The sequence below is a fragment of the Xenopus tropicalis genome, chromosome 2 (genome assembly GCF_000004195.4).
Source record: "Xenopus tropicalis strain Nigerian chromosome 2, UCB_Xtro_10.0, whole genome shotgun sequence".
In the NCBI taxonomy this organism is placed as follows: domain Eukaryota; kingdom Metazoa; phylum Chordata; class Amphibia; order Anura; family Pipidae; genus Xenopus; species Xenopus tropicalis.
In genome coordinates this window covers 56601988-56624209 of record NC_030678.2, presented here as the reverse complement: position 1 = coordinate 56624209, position 22222 = coordinate 56601988, and the positions used below count along the sequence as shown (strand labels likewise).

Here is a 22222-nt window from a genome sequence, read left to right as displayed (position 1 = left end):
AAGGACGCTACTCTGTTCTCATTCTTCTAGACCTTTCCTCTGCTTTTGATACTGTCGACCATTCTATCCTTATGCAAATTCTTCATTCTCTGGGTATCCGGGACCAGGCTGCATCCTGGTTCTCTTCCTATCTCTCTAACCGCTCCTTCTCTGTCGCTCTTACTAACAAATCCTCTACCCCGGTTCCGCTTAGTGTGGGGGTCCCTCAGGGCTCTGTGCTTGGTCCCCTGCTGTTCTCCCTGTACTCTCTCTCTCTAGGAGACCTTATTTCTTCTTTTGGTCTTAAATACCACCTATATGCAGATGACATCCAGATATATTTAGACACCCCTGCACTAACTGCTGATGTCCAAACCCAGATTGGTAACTGCCTCCTGGCTATCTCCTCCTGGATGAACCGACGCCAGCTCAAACTTAACCTAGCTAAAACAGAGCTCATGGTCTTCCCGCCCAAACCTGGCCCTCCTCCTCCTTTCACCATTACTATTGATGGCATGACCATCAACCCTGTAAATTCTGCACGCTGCCTTGGGGTTATCTTTGACCAGTCTCTCTCCTTCTCTAACCATATTAATAACACTGCCAAAACCTGCCGCTTTTTCCTCGGCAATATTGCCAAGATACGCCCCTTTCTTTCACAAGCAACAGCTGAAACACTAATCCATGCCCTTATCCTTTCCCGCTTAGATTACTGCAATCTCCTACTAACCGGCCTCCCAGACTCCCACCTCTCTCCCCTGCAATCAATCTTAAACTCTGCTGCCAGGATCCTCCTGCTCTCTCCTAAGAGGGATCCTGCTCAGCCTCAATTAAGCTCACTAGCATGGCTGCCTGTCAAGCAAAGGATAGCTTACAAAATCCTTCTGCTGACATTCAAAGCCCTTCACTCCTCTGCTCCTCACTACATTTCTTCACTGGTCTCCCTACATGTTCCTGGTCGTCTCCTCCGCTCCTCTCAGAGCCTCCGTCTCTTTACACCATCCACACCCACTGCGCTCTCTCGTCTTAAACCTTTCTTTCTATCTCGCTGCTCCTTACCTCTGGAACTCTATCCCTGAATCCCTCCGTAGGGAAAACTCACCCACTCTCTTTAAGAAAAAACTCAGCTGTTACCTTCTGGAGCACTAAAACATTATTTTGCCCAGTCCTGCGCTTAAGGGCAAATGCCCATACCTGATGCACTCTTACCTTCCAGTTTGTGCCTGTATGTTACCCAACCACTCAGATTGTAAGCTCTACGGGGCAGGGACCTCCTTCCTACTGTGTCTCATACCACATGGCACTTATAATAAATAAATACAATCACTTGTCCTCCCTGTGTGTAATTTTGTATTCTGTAAGACTGTACAGCGCTGCATACCCTTGTGGCGCTTTATAAATAAAGTTATACATACATACATACATACCTATCAGAGCCAAAATGCTTCTCCAGAAAGAGATGGTAATATGCAAGTTACATGCAGGAGCCAAGAAGCTTGGACATGACAATATAATTACAGACAGAACCCAAGTACTTCTGGAATTATAGGCACTATTACTCCTCTAGAAATCAGTAAAGCTTTTCCACAACATTCCCTATCAAATTGATAATGTCAAAAGACTGCATAAACAGCTCAAACCAAAAATGTAATTCCCTCAGAAATTCCTCTTCAAATGCCTATGCCACATTAAGTTCACTTATTCACCCTTGCTTTAGGATTGGACACAAGATCACAAGTAAAGAGTCATGTGACAATAATGGATTTACTTTACTTAGCACCAATTATAAATTAAGGTAAAACTATACACTTATGCGCTTTCACCTAAACACAAAATTTTTAATTTATTCTGACCTAATTTTTTTGCGCACATAGCCAATAAGTAATAAGAGGGAACATTGTATGCAGTGTTTAAAACATATATTTGACAGGTTAATAATGGCTAAGATTAATAGGGCAGTTAACAAAACTTATTTCCAAATAATAGAAGTAATGCAGCTCTAACTGTAACAGGAAAAAGTGTGGGAGTAAGGGCTCTGGCACACGGGGGAGATTAGTCGCCCGCGATAAAACTCCCTGTTCGCGGGCGACTAATCTCCCCGAGTTGCCTACCCCTGCCATCCCACAGGCGAACATGTAAGTCGCCGGCGGGATGGCAGACGCGGCGGGGCAATTTCAGGGAATCGCCGAAAAAGACTCGCGAGTCTTTTTCGGCGATTTGCGCGAAATCGCGCCGCCGCGTCTGCCATCCCGCCGGCGACTTACATGTTCGCCGGTGGGATGGCAGAGGTAGGCAACTCGGGGAGATTAGTTGCCTGCGAACAGGGAGTTTTATCGCGGGCGACTAATCTCCCCCGTGTGCCAGAGCCCTAAAAGTCAGAACTTTGTCTATTCATTGGCTAATTTGACCTAGCATGTATATGGTTTGTTTGTGTGTCCTGTGAATCATACAATTTAAGAAGCTACCCATTTTGTGATTATGGCAAATATGTCTAGAAACTTATATTTTTATGAAAATGGGTAATTTAGATAAAGCATATGTAAATGGTTTACATATGGGCTGTTTTATGCATATATTTTTAGCGACCAATTCTGTTTAGTGGCAGCCAGCAGCTTCAATGGCTTCACATGAAAATCCCCGGTCACAGAGCACATTACAATTGATATATTAGTGGCTAACATCTCACTGCTGCTGCTGTTGATGAGAACAGCTAGGTTCAGAAACCTAATTTAAAGCACATATATGACAGGGAGGCAAATTAAGATAATTTATTGTTAAAATGTAAATTTCAGAGAAACAACTCAAATTATTATATGTGGCACACTATTTGAAAATAGCTTTTGTAAAAATAACTGCACACTTAATCAAAACGATGTGGCCACACACAAAAAGCAAAAACAACAACAATATTTTGGGTGTTCAGCAACTGTTTCCAATATTTAGCCCACCAGAAACCCTAGCTTATGGCCAAGCTAGTGCTGTGAAGCAGACCTGAACTGCCCATCCACCTACAGTATTGATCCATCAAATATGCTGTGCTCATTTCATAAATCATTTTTTTAGTAAGGCCTGTGGTTAGGGTAGAGAACACAGCCTTTCAATTTGATGGTAAAATCCTTAACAGGATCATTGTAGATTTCTGCAATATTTAACTTTTAAGATAGAACTGACTATTCATATGAACAATTCTCTGCATCAGCAAACCATAACAAAGTACTATAACATGTAAGTGGAAACACACAACCCACTCCATAAAACCAAAAACACTTACCACTCTTGAAGTTCAGGAGAGGGAATGAGACCAGCAGTGCCATTTTTAGCGTTTTCCAGTTTGCCCTGCCACCAGTTGTGGTCATCCTTACTAATAATTTGGATAATGTCTCCAACTCTAAATCTGATGCCAGCTTCTTTACAAGGAATGAGGTCATCTTTTGCTGGATCATATTCAAATTGTGCTCTTACATATATCTAAGTAACAATATAAATCATGAAATATTAAGAGATTAGCGAGGTTAAACATGAAAGGTCACAGAAAGCCCTGTTTCATATCCGATGCTGTGCTTTTTGTAAGCATTACAAATAGTAAGAACAATGATGTGAAAATTAGTAATCAGCATGCAAATAAAAGTAGTGAGCTAAAGCTTGCATGAAAGAAGGAAAATGAATACAAGATTTTCTAGTAAAAATCTATACACGACATACATGTTGAAATCCTATAGCATCACATGGAAATACTATTTTCAGCATCTGTCTATACAAAAGACTAAAGCTACTATACACTGGCCAATAAAAGCTGGCAGCAGTCTGAGTTGGCAGTTTATCGGTCTATGTATGGATCTGACCGATATCCTTGCAAAAATTGGACAAATGTTGATCACACAGGTTTAAAAATCCCTTCAAAACAAGGAGCGCATTGGTGCATTGATGCAGTCCTCACCCTGATGGCCTGTATCCTGTAAATGTGATTCAATAACGCCCATCTCAAGGTGGGCATTTCAGTAAAAGATCCACTTGTTTGCCAAACTCGCCAAATGAGCGGATCTTCACATGTATGGCCAACTTAAGATTTTCATACCATCAAGTTAAAAAAATGTTGAGCTAAATATTATAAAACCTCATTCCTTTTACCTTGCTAATAAATGCAACCTAACGTAACTGTGGCATATAGGAGGGATGCTGAGACTGTTATATAAATATACAAGTAAGACAAATGGAGCCAGGGAAAAAAATGACAAGTTATATAGAAATTGTATTCACCTGTCTTCCTTTTGTCTGGGTGGTTGTTGGAATGTCCTGCAGAACAAAGTCAACCCAAAAGAAGACATTTTTATTTTACAGGCTACCCAAAGTTTGATTCTTTATAAAGCATATTACCGTTTTATTCAAGTGTAGTAAAGTTTATGAACCCAGTAAAATATAAAAAAAAAAATTACAGAAGGGAGAAACAAGCTCAAGATGTTTAGCTGAAGCTCAAGAAAGCAGAAAATTGTAAGCAACTAGCAAAGGGCCAATATAAAAATAAAAAAGCAAAAATCGCATCTTCAACACAAAGGCACAAGAAAAACATTGTCATGAACACCGGGAATTAAAATTGCATGGAAGATAAAGACAAAGTAACTCCTAATGTGGCACACAATTATAAGAGGTTAAACCGGCAACTTCTTATCTCCATCGGAGCGAAGTGCTACAATATAAATTACTGTCCTGATATGTAGAATTTTCAAAGTAAAATGCATTTTTGATATCAAGTTTCTCATGTGGCTATTAAAGCAGAAGGAAGAATTTCATTCAAAGTGTTAAATGCTTTTAATGCCCTGAAATATCTTTAGCTCCCAAGAGTTTCAGGGACTGCTGAATATGATAAAAACATGGCACTATATTTAACGTCATTTCTCTATCTGTACATACATTCTGCTTCAAAAAATAATCATGCAAATTTTAGGCTAAGAGGGAATAAATGTGCTTTGAAAAAAGACGGAATTGTGCAAAAAGAGCTGCATTTGCAGAAATACCTTTTAGTGTAGAGTGCAACAAGCAATTTGTGTTAAAGATGTTCCAGAAAGGACTACAGAGGAATATACACTACCTGTGCTGTGTATATAATATATGTTATATTCATTATTACCCATTTAGCACTGAAGGGAGGAGGGTTAAAATAACAGGCCAGGCTCAACTTATGCAGAATTTGTGCAAATAACACATCAGCAAAGGGCACACCAATTCATTAACTCAGATAGCGGACACTAAATTCTGGTTTCCAACATCGGTTTCTGTATTAGTTAAAGGGGAAGCATACATTTTTATAAATCCAACAACCTCATTAGTGCCAGAGATCCAACTACAGTATCCTAGCTTTTGAATTGTGTTGAAGCCCCAGAAATTGCAAAGTTCTGTAGACATATCTGTATGCCAGTCGCTTACAGATAAAAAAAAAAAAAAAAATAGTTCAGTAGTGGGAAATAAAGAACATCTAAAAAAAAATAAAATACTTGAGATGAAAAATATGCTTACATGTATAACCTACACCCAGGAAATTAATAAAAACCAATATTTGTGCACAAGAACTATGGTGTAGGTATGTATGTGTAATTGCTGGTCTTACCGAAACAGAATTGTTAATGCTGCTATGACCATTAGCTGGGGACTGTCTGGATGTAGAGGGGGAATCTCTCTGAAATAAGATACAAGGTTTGTTAAAACATCCGTATGGAAAAAAAAAATGGCAAATAATGACTATAATAATAAGGAAAAAGCGTGACTAAACATTTTTTGCCTTCTTACATCACCTGCATAGATTCTAAAGTATTAAAGGAAGAGAGTCATGGAAGTGTAGTTCAGTTAAAGACCATGTGGAGGAGCTCATGAACTTTATGAGCATTTGCCACTCAATACTTAAAAAAACAAACAAACAGCAATATGGATGTAAAAATAACAGTACAAATGTTTATGTTTCTCTAAATATTAAATCAAAAATTAAATGTTATGCTCCCTTTGGCTGATGGATTGAGGCTTGGTGCCCAAACCCAACTCAGTACTGGTGAGATTCTTATACAAACAATTTGGGGTCTTTACTCTTTCTGTAGGATGAACTGGAACTCTTACTGTAATTTAGTCTCTATGTCACTAATGCACTTGTGCCTAAATGAAAGGAAATCCCACCAAGTGTCCCAAAATCAAGTGAAAAGCCTCCCCTCAAAATATGTGGTTATATCAGCAAAGGGTGGACCAACTTCATATTAAATGTCCTTGGTTTATAAAAGTCAGATTTTGGCTATTTAATCTGCAGGCACTTGTCTTTCATTGCTTGCAACTGCATGAACCTGATGTATATACATCTCTCTCCTTTCTATCTCTTGTCTTGTTTTTACATATGACTATACTACTGGCATGAGAGAGAAATGTGGCTACTGTCAGTTACTTTGTAAGACATTTTTAAATACAAGACATAATGGAAAATATGTATTTTACTCTCTTGTTTTATAAAGACTATGGCTTGCTACACCACACCTGGGGCAAACAACTCAATATCACTGCAGAAGCACATCTGTGAACACAGCTGCTCTATGTTGCCTGGAAAGGTAGATGTCATTAAAGATGCTATTTAAACTACACATAAACTCTAAGAGCTGGAATGAAACTACTAATAAAGAAAAAAAACAGAACTGAATGGAAAGGCAGCACTTTAGGCACAAACATAACTACCTGTTTCACAGGAGGAATCGGTTTGCATACATATAGCCACTGTGTTCCACGTGATATCATATAAGATTTTCTACACTTTGCTGTACTTAAGTTTAATTTTGCATTAACAGACTCAAAGATAATTCATAGAAGATAAAAATATACATTTGGTAAACTTCATTCACTTCCACAGACCGCAGCCAGATCTGTGACCCTCTCATAACATTAAATGGTGTGAGAGCCTTCAAAAATGTAGTACAGTCAGGTGAGTATGTCTGATTGTCGAAATGCCTACTTAAAGAGCTGGATACCAAACAGATGAGCAAAAGACTATACTCTAATATTTTAAAATTAAGTCTACTGTAAGTTGTCTTTTTTGCCTACCTATATAATTATTTATATATAATATGCTCATCGTGGCATTATGTAATATCAGCTTATTAGATAATTTCCAAATCTATCAAGACACACATATGGAATAATGAAAGTAATGAAAGAATATCTAAAACATACAAACAATTTACAACTCAAACACTCAAAAGCTTGGTTCCAGAATATGCAAGTCTATCATTGTAGGAGAAAAAAAAAAACTCTGGACAAAGTATAGTTAGGTGGGACCAACACACTGTTCCGTTATCTTTGTTGTAAAATTGGTGTGCATGATCTACTAGCAAAGGCAGAAAAAACTTCCCAAAAAGCAAAGAACAGTCAGCCATCAGCAGGAGGTTAGCATCAATGAAGAAAGATTCTGTACATTATCATATTACCTCACAGGATGAAGACTGAGTGCGGTAACTTGGCACAATCTTGAAAGTGATACTGCCCCGCATTTCTCTCTAAAGAAAAAGCATAATTGAAAACACATTATTTTCAAGTGTATGCAGGTTAGGTATCTGTATGTTTAAATGCTCTGAAATCCTGGCTCTTACTCCTGAAACAATGTTGGAAGCCATGTGATGAGAGACCTGGAGAGTGAACAGACTTCTGTAACATCATTTTAAGAGTCAGACCAAAAGTAAGTGATAAACAGTTACTGCTTTTTAATACTAATTACATTTCTGAACTTAAACTTTTATTGATTTTTTCATGTTTTGAAAAATAACTGGGAATTAAATTTTGAATGAAGGACCCTCTTTAATGTATAAGTGATTACTTTCATAATAAAACCCTTAACCTTGATTTAAATATAAAATTATAAAACAAAGTAGGTAGTACCTGTACATTATTTGCTATAATCAACAACTGTTAATCCTCAACAGCTTCATTGAGCTATGTAAAACTCAAAGCAATGTTTTTAATAGCAGTGTTGTTGTTATGCCATTTAAACATTTTCAAAAAAATATTGCTGAATTTACTGTATTATATTTTTAGATTGGGATACATTATTATTATTTGTAAACTGGTTTTGATCTTTCTGTGACATGTGTTAATGACTGCTTTTGCAGACCTGCACTGAACCTAACCAACCTATCTGCTCTACCACACACCCAAGAACACCTCAACAGTAAGTAAAGCTGCCATCCCCCAACACATCCAAAAGTAACATTGTGCAAGACTTCAAGTGACATCATTAAAATGAAAGAGGTGGATCATTTTACATTTCAATTTCTGCTGTAGCCTACTGCACAACTGGATTGCCTACAAGTGCTCTCGGCACACTGCACTGTAGGAAAGGCACCAATCAGCAGCTAGGCTGAACTGATAGGGAATTAAATCTGGCTTTGCTTGTGTGACTGCTGTGATTGGCTATCCCCCCCCCCCCTACATTCTGGCAGGGACTGTTATGATACGCCCACCCCTCATTTGAACCTTCAACAGGGACTATAGCAGATCTATAGGGAGCTCTAATAAAGGGGCCATTTTTAAAGATAATGATCATTTTTTCAGCCCAAAGGGAAACCAGCACCATATATTTATTCATTATAGCCTACAAGATTGGGGGGGGGATTTCACTTATCCCCTATGTGCTTATTTACTCTTCTAGACATTCCTGGACTAAAGATCAGTACCGTTGAGTTAAACACTCATACTTTGCTGTAGATATTCTTGAAACTACAACAAGGTGACCGAGGTTTACATATACTTTCGATCACAAAAGTGGGCTTAAACAATAAGTAAAAAATCACAGCTCTAAGTTGTAAAAGGTATAGAAACAGCAGCATATAAGACAGTAATGAATCTGCAATTGTTGTTTTTTTTTTATTTCTTCTTTGGGTCCATCTGTTCAGTATTTTATCATAAAAACACACTGGCTCCCAATGTAAGCACCCAAATTCCTCTGGAGTATTTAAACATACAAATGCACACACACACCACAGAAAAATAAAAGGTTTATGAACATAACTGCAGGAATGTAGCCAACTAACCAACATCTTTTGAAGTTGTTCCACAGTCTGGTTTGCTACACTGATTCCATTTATTTCTCGGATTTCATCTCCTACATGAAGAGTCCCTGCATCATAAAAGAATAAAATTAATCAGTTCATTGTGCTCTGGGAAGTCACCAACTAATTCATGAGAAGGATCAAGCTAACTTTTCTTTGCTTGCATAGCAGCGTGTGGTACTTTAGTTCCAGCATGAAATGATTTGTTAATTTCAACATTTTTTTATTAATAGTTCTGGAAAACACCATGAATACCCCACAGCACTCATTATGATGTAGTCAACAGCCTAAAACAAAAGGAGAATTTTTTAAATGTTTCTGTAAACGCAGGCAAGCCATTTTGGCTTCTGTTATGAAAGGACACAATACAAACAAAATGAGAGGTTAGTAACTAAATTCAGCTTAACACAATCAAATATATGAGGTTTAGAAAATAAAATGTGTTCTGCATATTAGGGGGGATTAATATTTAAGTTATTTTACAATATACATTTGTTACTTTGACCAGATTATTCTTCATATTTACTGCCAACACATCAAAGAAAAACAGACAATTTGAAATGGAATGATAAAAGCAGTAGACAGATATGCAGGTATAGGACCTGTTATCCAGAATGCTCTGGACCTGGGGTTTTCAGGATAAGGGATCTTTCTGTAATTTGGATCTCTATAACTTGTCTGCTAAATATCATTTAAATATTAAATAAACCCAAAAGGATTGTTTTGCCTCTAATAAGGATTAATTATATCTTAGTTGGGATCAAGTACAAGCTACAGCTTTGCATTATACATCAGTTAAAAATATGCAACCTTTTCATGATTTTTAATGTACAGGTATAGGACACATTATGCAAAATGCTCGGGACCAAGGGTATTCCAGATAAGGGATCTTTCCATAATTTGGATCTCGATAACATAAGTCTACTAAAAAATTAATAAAACAACTAAACCCAATAGGATTGTTTTGCATCCAATAAGGATTAATTATATCCTTGCTGGGATCAATTACAAGATACTGTTTTATTACTACAGAGAAAAAAGAAATTAGTATTAAAATTCTGAATTAATTGATTAAAATGTAGTCTATGGGAGATGGGCTTTCCGTAATTCGGAGATTTCTGGATAACGGGTTTCTGGATAAGGGATCCCATACCTGTAATAATGGTTTGGAACAGTTACTTAAGTCTAGCCCCCTGTTCTCCTGCTGATCTGACTACTTTTAGGGTGAAGACACACAAAGCTACTAGTAGCAGCTATTTGTCACAAAAACAGACAATGCTCATCATTTACGGATAACTGTTTCTGTGTGTGTTTTAGCACAGGCGATTCTCAATACTGTCTATGGCAGGGTATTTTCTGGCATTTAGTAGCTGTGAAAAAGTAACTGCTACTAAGACTCATAAAAAGTAATAGTAGACTGTCCTCAGTTTGCCTTCATCCTGAATGCAACAAATCCCTGCAAGGAAAAGTAACATCACAGTGCAATGCAATGGGGGTTAGGTGTCTGTAAACTGTGGAAAAGTTGTTACAATTTGTAAAATCAATGTCTAATCCCTTCTCCCCTGCCAGGATTTCAAATGATGCAGAAAGATAAGAATTGTTTTGCAGCTGGATTGTAGCATATAAAAACGGTATTTATTCATATTTTTGGAAGAAAAAGATTACAGTGATATATTAGGATATAAGAACAGATATACAGTGGTACATTAGGGGTTTCGGTGTTGTGTGGGGTTCTTTAGCAAATTTTGGTTTGGATACCACAAACATGGCTATTGTCACTGAGGCTTCTAAAGGTTTCTAAAAAATCACGTGTGCAATAAAATTGCCTTCATCTCTATGGCCTAAAGCTAATTACACATGGGCTGAATGTTACATTCAAGTTAACTATTCTTAACTTAGATTTATGATTATCAGTCTGTGTGGCTCTCCCAATGATTCATTTTGTTGATTAATCTAGCACTGTTTTCAGAAAACCAGCAGAGTGATCAAAACAGATGGCCATGTACACAAAGTTAAGCTGTACAAAGCAAAACTCATGAAAAGTGGCATGAAATTAAAAAAGAAAAGCAATACAAACATATTACTTTTAAGCAGAGCATAGGCTAGTCTGCAGACTCATTAATTAGTATATCCAAATAAATATTTTTATTAATGACCAAGGTTTGTCAGAATGTTACTCACGTGGCCATACCAAAAATTCAAGTGTGAAAAACAGTATTTCATGGTTACCTTGCCTGTGAATCATTCCACCATGCATAATTCTTGCAACAATACAATGATTAAGCTCGTTCATCTTAAGCGTTATCCCCTGCAGAAAGAAAATATACATAGAGTTAAGATGCTGGCAGCCAAAGTAAGATTTACATGTTCTATTACAGTGTTTCAGTTACTGTACTCTCTCTCTAGATGGCATCTTAAGTGAACAGTAGATATGCATTGTTTAAGATACCATGCAGCCTTGCCTTATGATAAGTTTTACCAGAAAATCGTCAATCGTAATGTTATTGTGGCTATTATGAACTATACCACTGTTGCACCCGTGGAAGCCCAAGGGTCAGCATCAGACCCACTACAGACAACTCTAGTGACAAAGAAAAGATTTTTTCCCAACTGTAGTCTGGCTGCATAACACTGCAGTCTGTCTTTTTTTTTTGCACAGGTAAGTTTATTGAATTGTCATCAAAAGGAACAGCATACACAGTTCAAGTAAGTATTGCATGACATTTTAATACAAGAATGTTACATATAGGCACAATGGAGAGTTTTACAGCAATGTAAATCCAGGGATCCCCAACCTTTTATACCCGTGAGCCACATTTAAATGGAAAAAGTTTTGGAGAGCAACACAAGAATGAAAAAAGTTCCTGGGGGTGCAAATAAGAGCTATAATTGGCTACTTAATAGCCCCTATGTGGACTGGCAGCCTACAGAAGTCTGTGTTTGGCATTATACTTGGTTTTTATGCAACCAAAACTTGCCTCCCTACCAGAAATTCGAAAATGGGCACCTGCTTTGAGGCCTTTGGGAGCAACATCCAAGGGGTTGGGGACCAATATGTTGCTCACGAGCCACTGGTTGGGGAACACTGCTGTACAGGTAACAGTTGAGGGCAGTATTTTTTCAGCTTGAGTCCCCAGTTTTCCCCACACCCTGTAAGCTGGCCCTTAGGCTTGACTACAGCCAGCTCTAGGTGATCCATATTTCACATTGGCATTAACCTAGTGGGAGAAAATTGGAGGTTCTTTGGACTTTAATGTAAGCAGTCTCTGCACTTAAAACAAAACAAAGTTTACAAAGAGTTTTGTCTAGGGAGTTAGGATGAGACCTTTCTGTAAGTTGGGACAGGGTGCTAATCAAGGAAACAGTGCCATGTTTACATTGAAAACAATTTGAGGAAAGTGCCAGGTTAATTTTATGCAGTTTCTCTTGGGTAAAGTACGCTCTAACAAGCAGGTATAGAATATTATGTTTGGGGTGGATGGAAACCACATTAGGTGTTAGAAAGCCACCTTCCACAGATTATCAGTGAGGTCTCCCAGAATTCTCTCCAAAGCTGTATGACATTATAATAGGGTTACTTTGTCTGTTAATATAGTCACATATACATTTATACAACTGGTAGTTTTCTTAAAAAAAGGGTAGTCAAGGGGGTTTTCCCAAACATTTAGAAACCACTCACTGGCGAATATTCCCAGTAATTTATTGCTCTATAGTTCAGTAGAGGGATCTAGAGAGGTAACAACCATTATTTGCTGAGCTGTACTACACATCCATTTAATTGCACCCAGTATAGGGTTGGGTTGAACTGATAGTACCTTGGGTTGAGGAAGTGAGCATTACCTGTAGAGTAAGTAAATGCTGAGGTAGCTCAGTGGCCCACATGTAGTAAAGAGCTGTGCAAGGGCCCTCCAGGAGCAAAGGGATAGCTGCAGTAATTGCATATTTACATAGGGAATGGGTTAACCTAGGCCTGCAACAATCTGTAGCAGATACCCCTAAATACAGTAATGGAATAAATTCATTGGGCTTTATATCCCCTTTAAATACAAGACCAGAGTAATTATATTAATGGAAGCCCAGGGTCTGTGTGTAAATGGGGGAGTGGGGGTTCTTAAGATGACTAGGACAACAGCAGCTAGACAAATAACGTTTTGGTTCTAGGTTAGAGAGTCTTACTGCATAAACTGTGTAACATTTGTGTCCAGTCATGCAGTCTGTGAAATTAGTATGGCTGAAAAGCGCAACATTAAAGGGGTTGGTGAGCAACATGTTGCTCACAAGCCACTGGTTGGGGATCACTGTGTTAGGGGGTGATTTTGGGAGAATGCCAGAAGTCCAAGATGGCAATGGTCGAGTTGGAAACATTTTTGCATATGCAAATCATTTTACTGTTTAACTTCTGGTTCCTGAGTCTGTACTGCCCTTGACTCATAATTTAATGGAATTATTTATTGGATTACTCTGTATTGTCACTGCCTTAGCATCTTCCTGTTTTTGTCTATTTAGATAAAATGATAGGAACTGCACTCCAAATGCTGATTTGCCGTTGACACGAATGGTGCCATAACTATTGACACTCCGTCATACTGGCTACCAAATAAGTGTTGGTTAATGCATAGACTGGGTTAATGCATAGATGCACCATACTAAAAAGAAAACAGACCCAATTCAAAACTTAGGTGTAGTCTTAATGAAAAGTAGCACCCATATCAGGGACACCACAAGTCCCTCCTCCAAAATACAAGTGACCTAAAACCTCAATAAAAGCACATTATTTAAGTGATTATTTAATACCCTTGAAAAATGAACATGATTAAACTCAATCTGGTGGTACTAGCAATGAAATAAATAATAAAATGTTCTCCATAGGCATAGAAATTGCTAATCAAGAACTGGTGGGAGCTAGCAGTTTATTTAATTGGTGCATGGCATCCAGAGTTGATACATATCACATACAGGCAAACCATAACAGTTCTCCTACTGTAGGAGAATCTACGTCTTACTATCTATGCCTTCTCCAATTCTGACTTTGACCTTTTCTAACATGATTCTCGCAAGCTTACTCTTTACCCTCCAATCCTGTTCCTACAAGGGGCAAGCTGTTACAGAAGGTCCTAAAGGACAACTAACTCCATAACTAAATCATGTAATCGATAAAAGTAAAACAGGGTGCTATAGATCATATAGATCTCATTCAAAGAGTGCAAAACATAAAAAGCAACTTCTTTGCTTTGTGAGTACCTAGTTAGAGAAAAATTTAGTGACACTTGTCCAGTTTTCATTCAAAAAAAAAAAAAAAAAAAAAAAAAAAAGTCTGACATTTTTTTTGCACTTTAAAAAGCTTAGGAGGTTAAAAGTTTTTAATATGTATGCTATATTATTTATAGCTGTATTATGTTACTTACCATCGGTTCATCTGTATTCTTCTGAAATTGAACTAAACGGACCCGTGTAACATTCTCCATATCCATGTCACCATTTGCACTTTCTGGAGAATCACCGTTTAGGTAGGGAGAAGTTGGCGGTGGTGTAACTCTTAGGGCTTCATCGCTGTAAACTTCATGGGCTACCACATCATGTGTTTGAAGAAGGGCCTTAAGACAAGTAAAAACATAATTGACGCTTGCTTTTAAAAAACTTTATTACAGTATCAGTAACATAATGCAACAGGCCGTAAGTGCTCATCTTTCTGCAGGCATCACACAGAAACCACATACAGAAAGCTTATACAACACTGTTTCAATATCTTCTTGGCTCTACTGAAGATCTCTAGTAAGGCACATCTGAATATATATTAACAATTATGATTCACCAACAGCCCATGTTGCCGTCATTAAACCTCAGGTAGGTATTAAACCACATAGATGTACTTTTACATGGACACAGGCAAGAATATGGTAAGAAACACTATGTTTTAGGAAACAAGTTATAACACAAGACTCTGCTTAAAGAGTACTTACTGATCATGATTGATGTGGTTTGTATGTGTGCACCAGATGCACAAATCACAGCTCCTCCTTTTGTAAATAATGTTTGAGGACAGATATTATCTTATCTTGTTAGTCTACACACCAGTGTGACCCAATTCTATAAAGATATCTAAAAGGATGCTTAAAGGAATACTGTCATGGGAAACTTTTTTTTTTTTTTTTTTTAAACACATCAGTTAATAGAGCTTCTCCAGCAGAATCCTGCATTGAAATCTGTTTTTCAAAAACAAATGTAATTTTGAGATTTCACGTGCAGGCTAGCCATATTCTTCATTTCCTAGGGTGCCACCGCCATGTGACCTGTGCTCTGATAAATTTCAATCACACTTTACTGCTGAGCTGCAAGTTGGAGTGATATCACCCCACCCCCAGCAGCCAAACAGCACAACAATGGGAAGGTAGCAAGATAGTAGCTACCTGACACCTATATCACTAAAAGTCGTAGATATCAGAATAGCACTGAATAGTAAAAAATCCAAGTCTGGCTTGGGACTCCTCCAGTTACATGGGAGTAGGAGAAACAATAGGTTATCTGGAAGCAGTTCTAATGTGCAGCGCTGGCTCTTTCTGAAAGCTCAGACTCAGGCACAATGCACTGAGATGGCTGCCTATACACCAACATTACAACTAAAAAACACAAATTTGTTGTTTAAAGATTAACATTTTAAATCATAAAGTGAATTATTTGCTATGTAAACAGTGTAATTTAGAAACAAAAAGTACACACATAAAAATCAAGACATGAATCCCTTTAAAGCTACACTGAATTTATAATATCTCACAAATTCTTACTTTAATGTAGCTAATATCACACTGACACTATTAATACATTGTGAGACTAGTGATACATAAATTCATTTTATGATTCATCTAGAACTGCTGAATGTAACAGCAAGCACATGCAATTTATTCATATAAAAGACTAATAGATTGAAAGAGAAAGAAAAAGTATAGGATTATGCTGCAGTTTTTTTGGTACAGATTATGTTAGTGAATTGTATGAATCTAAAAGAAAATTAGGTTCAGACAACCAGCATTAACAGAGTTATTAGTCTATGTTAAAGGCTTTTTCAATCAAAATCCTACCTGGCTACTTGCAGTGCTGGCTGAACTACAAATGATGTTGGTAGGAAAAGGCACAAGGTGCTGGCACCATAGGAGCTTAGTATGTTGGAGCTTACAGAAAGCATTTCACCAGCAGAATATTACATGATGACACAAGCAATTGAGCCCACTAATCCCAAATCAGTTACTGTATTTAATTATAGTTATTTTACTGCTCTCTTAGTAGTGTTGTTTTTTTTATTATCAAGCAAAGTGTGACTACATGATCAGGTATTTTGAACACTAATCAACTTGCGCGTTAACTTAAATTGAGCAAGTTTTGTTTACATTTTAGCTCTGCAATGGAAACTGAGAAATGAAATAATGAGTGAAGTGCGTCTAAGTGCCAGACAGCATTTCATTTGTATTCAGTGCCAGCTGTTTTTTGATCATTTAGTGCTCACCCTCTTTTGAGACATTTCCTAGGGGAAAACATTGAGTTTACATAAAACCTATTTGGTTTTTGCAAGACAACACACTTGCTAAATCTGCCTTATTTTAACAACAGCAAGGCTTTCACATTAGCATAGTTTATTACATCTGACAATCTTCTCAAATGTACTTTTCATCATCTTTCCACCCCCTTTGAAAGGATATGTCAGGGGTCTTCTGAAGAGTTTGACAGCAATATACAAAAATTAGTAAAGCTGGACATACATGGGCCAATGAAAGTGTCTGTCTCTTCAAACACACTTGGCAGCTTATTGACCCATGTATGAGGCCCACCACCTGGCCTGTCCAATATGTAGGCAAATATCACCCAGATATTTAACAATCCCATCGGTTGAGGACCACATTGGTGCATTAATGTGGTCATCCTCCAAAGCATTTTCATATGCCCTGCTGTTTGATCCAAGGCCCAACAACTGGATCAGCCACTTACTTGGTGACCTTGCCAGCAGAGCAGATGTCACCATGAACAGTGAGCTTAAGTGGCATTTAGAAACCCTAACATGAATACAGTACAAATTTAAGCAAATGACAATTTGTGTGTTTTAAAAACCCTAAAGAGTATAGTAAATATAGTAAATATGTCTTTCTACAGAAAACTACATGAAATGCAAATTGCAATTTCAAAAAAGCAGGAATTGCACATTACAGCATATTCTACATTTTACATAAAAAGACAAAACATCAGGGGTCTTCTGAACAATATGTAGAATGGAAAGACTCTACAATAAAAGCAGTGCATCCAAATGTACTTTGTAAAGCAAACAAACCACTCATGCTAAGTCACACAAATTTTGGGTTCATGGGAAAGAAGTCCCTGTACCCCCCAAACAATGTGCGTGTCTTTGCCTAGGGAAACAGCAATATAAACACAGGCCAGAAAAAGTAAATGATGCCACACTCAAAATAGTTCTCATAAATAATTTTTAATACCCAAGGAGGGCACTAGCAATATTTGCTATTTGACACATGTAAGGTTTTTTATTTCATGTCCATACATTATATGGGAGTGTGAATGTGTCTAACTTTAAGTAAAAACAAACATTTGAACAAAAATGTTGCAAAATGTTGCATGTAAAACATGGTTCATAAAATAAGCAACAGAGACCAAAAAGTGGCACTGCCCTTTTACACTGCATGTCTGGCACCTTTATTATAAATATCATCAATTCATTAAGTTACAACATACCAAGCAATGCTTTACAAAGAATATCCAGTCTTACACATCATCCCCTTCCCAATGGCACTTCCCTCCTGCTGATGTCAATTTTCTCAGGCAAGTGATGCTGTGTAAAACAAACCCATTTGGTCCTGCAAAGCATCCTGACTTCTCCCTATTAACTGGCTGAGGAAATAATGCATACATATGACCTAAATCTCTAAGGAATGGAGATGGGGTGGCACTGTCTAAGATACATAATATAGTTTATCTTGGACAGTCAAGAGGTTTGCAAATAAACTGATGTTGCACTTATATGGGTCATGGTGTGCCAGCACAGTATTCAAATTTATAATCCCTGCATTAGTGGTGCACCACATGGCAGCAAATGCAGTCCATTGCTGCTGCCTCTGTTTTGCACTAATATCTTATTAATGAACAACTGAGCCAGCATTCCTTGAATTATTGCCACATGAATCCAGGACAACCCAAAGAAAAACAGGAGGAGAAGATTACCATGAAATGAGGTTGTGTTAAGATTCGCTTTAGCTCCTTTGCATCATTATTTTCAGGATAGCATGATATCTCTTCCAGCACCTAAAGACAAAGAGTTAAATGTCAATGTCAATTAGAAATGCACATAGTACCTCAGCCTTCCAGAGAAGCAGAAGTCCCAGAATCCATCACTCCACAATAGAATAAAGTAAGGGTGGGGTTTCATTATATTGTGTGTCTAAGGGATGTTAGGAACAAGTTATCATGGTTTTCTTTCAATCTGTGTAATCAGGTATGTTTTTGTAGAAAAAATATTTGACAGCTGAGATAGTTTTATGTTAAAAAAAGGTGCATTAACACTAACTAAATTAACTCGTGATAAAAAGGGCATTTATTTTCAGGCAATAAAAAAAACCAAAGACAACCCTAATTTGCTTATGCAAATGTAAGCAAAACCATTACAATGAGAATAGGAGATCTTGGCAACTGGCAGCAAAGCACAGTAAGGGCCAAAAGGATTGGGTATTATACATATAATGTGATTTGCTTTATACATTTGGACAGCTGTGAATATTTACAAGGATTCCAACAAACCTGAATCATAGTATTATTAACCCATTTAAGAAATGCATGAACAGAATAAAAAGAAAGAAAGTTTGAGATACCTCTTTGGCTCGCTGTACAGCATCACTTGGAGGATTCCTGATTTGTGGTGATGACTTTGTGTTAATTTTGTCATAAAGCTGAAATCAAAAATTAGGGAACCATTACAAACAGAAGCAAAGACTCTTGTTTAATAAAAACACACTTATGATGTTTTCTATTGCTGCAATCAAAAATGCTCTAATTACCTGTTTCAAAGAAACTAAATGCTGTTTTTTTTCTGGAAAGGATGCTGAAACCCAAGATTACAATTCAAAATATTCATTGTTATAGGCATAGGATCTCTAATTTGATATTCTTTGGGCCTAATAAAGGTTTTTTTTGTTATTTTTTATTTGCAGGTCTCCATAAGTAAAAGTCATGCAGCCACTAAATTAATGGGCTGGTAACACTAGGAAACCAAAACAACTATTTCTAAAAGGTATCAAATTTAAAAACCACCTGTTTTTGGTGCCAGGGGTTTATGGTTCAGGTTATGAATTTGGGTGGGGTTAAATACAACAGGAGCATCTGCTTCAAATTATTTTTAGAGGATAGTAACATATTGTGTATACAGACAATTGTCCCTTTTATTCCCCATGCATAAATCTTAACTACATGCTACAATAAAGGCCAGACTTTTGCTACTGCCACCCAAGTAGCATTCTCTGACAAGGCAACCAAAATGTTAGCATTTAGTTTACCGTTACTAAAGAAAATCCAATACAGGTATTGGATCTCTTATCCGGAAATCCATTATCCAGAAAGCTCCAAATTACGGATTTTTTATTAGATTTATGGTATGGAGATCCAAATTATGGAAAGACCCCTTATCCGGAATACCCTTGGTCCCGAGCATTCTGGATAACGGATCCTGTACACGTCATTTGTTATATTTATAAACAGACTTTCTTTTCCAGAAAGATGGTCAAAGAATGAGCCCCTCAAGCTATCAGTAGTAGATCCTGTTCAAACGTATAAATGTACTTGGCTGGAATGTTCTGTGCCCACCAGAGGCCAATAGCCGTAACTTGTGCCCTCTTCCCCTGAACTTATGCAACAGTCACAAGCTAGGTCCTCAAATATGGTATAGTTTGTCATGTTGCAGCTTGACAAGGTTACAATTCAGGGCACCATATGATCATGCAGTGATTTGTTGTATAACAACAACAACAACAACAAGGGAATCATTTTAAAGCAGAAGAAAAGGGTTAATCACTTGTGAATGCTTAGGCACCCCACAGTTATTACAATTGCAGGCCAGCATTAACTGATTCATTAGATTAATTTGCAATTAGACCTATTCTTAAAGATTAAAAAACCACGAGGTCTGATTACAAATTATCAAATCCAAACAGAAACAAGAAAGAGTAAACTTAACCCCTGTGAATTTTCCAATAGCTCAATTAATTCAAAAGTACTAGTGAATAATTATGAAAATCATGCAATACTGCAAATACCTAATTGCTGATATAAAAGTACCTGCCTCAATTAAATAGTGGCTAATCAATCTATAACAATATGTTAAACACTGATTACTTATGATGTTTCAGTTAAAGTTAATCCATTTAATTCATTAATGAAGTGCTAGTGCTCTATTGAAATTGAAAATACAGCCCACTATGTGAGAAAACAAAAATTGCTGATCAAGTAATAAAAAATAAATAAATCATTAATTCATCACTAGAAATGCCAGTGCTCAAGTTAAAAATGAAACTTGTTACCAAATTTGTATAATTAATTAAATAAATCAAAAAACCAGAGTGGAGAAGCCCCCAAAGCTGCTGTCTCACTGAAATTGCTATATAATCCCTGGGACCCCACAAGAGGGAGAAGACAGGATTGCTAAGGACTGTGGTCTTGTATATAACCATACCTACTTCAATTAAGAGAACCAGGGGCAGCACAAGATGGTTTTGGCTAGCGAAGGGAGCATTTGCTGGGCGCCACCAAAATTTTTGTCCACGCCCACTTTTTGTGGCCAAAGAAAGGCCCCCTGAAGCCTGCCCGAGCTGCCCGCCCCACCGACTCAAGAGTCTGCGGCACTTTAGGCGCAGCTTCCAAAACGGGGAGGGCCGTTTCCAACACCTATGAAGATAACTACCTTACCTAAAAGACCACAAATCCAAGGCCCCTTAGAATTGAAAACAGATAAGTTAAAAAGGAGAATTTAAGTAATTTAAGTCACTGAATTCACTAGAAGTCACCCTCTGCTATTTCGTCCCACACGTTGCTAGTGAGTAAACAACAGGATAAATCCAATTGCTCATGAGGCCACGTTGTCATGACAACCTTCCCTCTAATTTGCCTGTTCCATTAACTTTGATGGTATAACCCATTGCACACTATGTATCTCTACCATATTTTATATATATATATATATATATATATATATATATATATATATATATATATATATATATATATATATATATATATATATATATATATATATATATATATATATATATATATATAGCAAGAACAAACGGAGCACACCCTATTGAAATTCAAATGCCCAGGGTGCTGGCTAAAAAATATAAAGCAAGAAAAAAGAGCTGCACTCACCAGGACTTGGCAAAAATATAGTAAGTTTATTTAAGCAAAGAGATCCAACGTTTCGAGCACCAACTGTGCTCTTCCTCAGGGTTTTTTCCCTGAGGAAGAGCACAGTTGGTGCTCGAAACGTTGGATCTCTTTGCTTAAATAAACTTACTATATTTTTGCCAAGTCCTGGTGAGTGCAGCTCTTTTTTCTTGCTATATATATATATATATATATATATATACACAGTATATATTATTACACAGAGTAACTGAATTTCAGACAAAAAAATAAATAGCATGTAATCAGAGAGTTTATGTATGTGTGTGTATGTATGTATATATATATATATATATATATATATATATATATATATTCTAATTAAAAATTCCCCAAAGACACCCTTTAATGAAGCTCAAGAAAAATGGAAGGAAATAATCCCTGATATTGATGACTGGGATTATGCAGTCAAATTTGCCAAGATATGCAGGGCTGGACAGACAGCTGCAGGAGATTTCATTAACCTATTTTAAGTATGCACTATTTTTAATAGACAAATAAATATCTTTTTACTGTAGTGAGGGATCCAAAGGTTGTGCTACGGCTGGGAAATGTAATACAATTTGGGATGTATGGGCAGAAGCTACCACAAAATTAGACCAACCTGCTTTTCTGTGAATACAATTTTTTTCTTTTTCACCCTCTGATTAGTTTTGAGTTAATATATAACTTGCTGTACCCATGTATTTTGCTGTATAGCTGTGTGTGGGGGGGGGGGGGGGGTTTGACTACCT

General features: G+C 37.1%; 1 protein-coding gene across 9 annotated transcripts in view; it reads right to left on the bottom strand.

Moving 5' to 3' along the window:
- cask (calcium/calmodulin-dependent serine protein kinase (MAGUK family)) overlaps window positions 1-22222 on the bottom strand; it is a 172079-nt gene that overhangs the window by 31412 nt on the left and 118445 nt on the right. For 4 of the 9 annotated variants that reach the window (XM_012956939.3, XM_012956938.3, XM_031895964.1 and 1 more), the window contains 9 exon segments: window positions 18908-18985; window positions 18264-18344; window positions 14450-14638; window positions 11274-11352; window positions 9027-9112; window positions 7428-7496; window positions 5582-5650; window positions 4237-4272; window positions 3251-3447 (listed from right to left, as the gene is read on the bottom strand). In XM_012956939.3, the coding sequence (XP_012812393.1) occupies window positions 3251-3447; window positions 4237-4272; window positions 5582-5650; window positions 7428-7496; window positions 9027-9112; window positions 11274-11352; window positions 14450-14638; window positions 18264-18344; window positions 18908-18985 (884 nt within the window). 9 annotated transcript variants of the gene reach the window in all.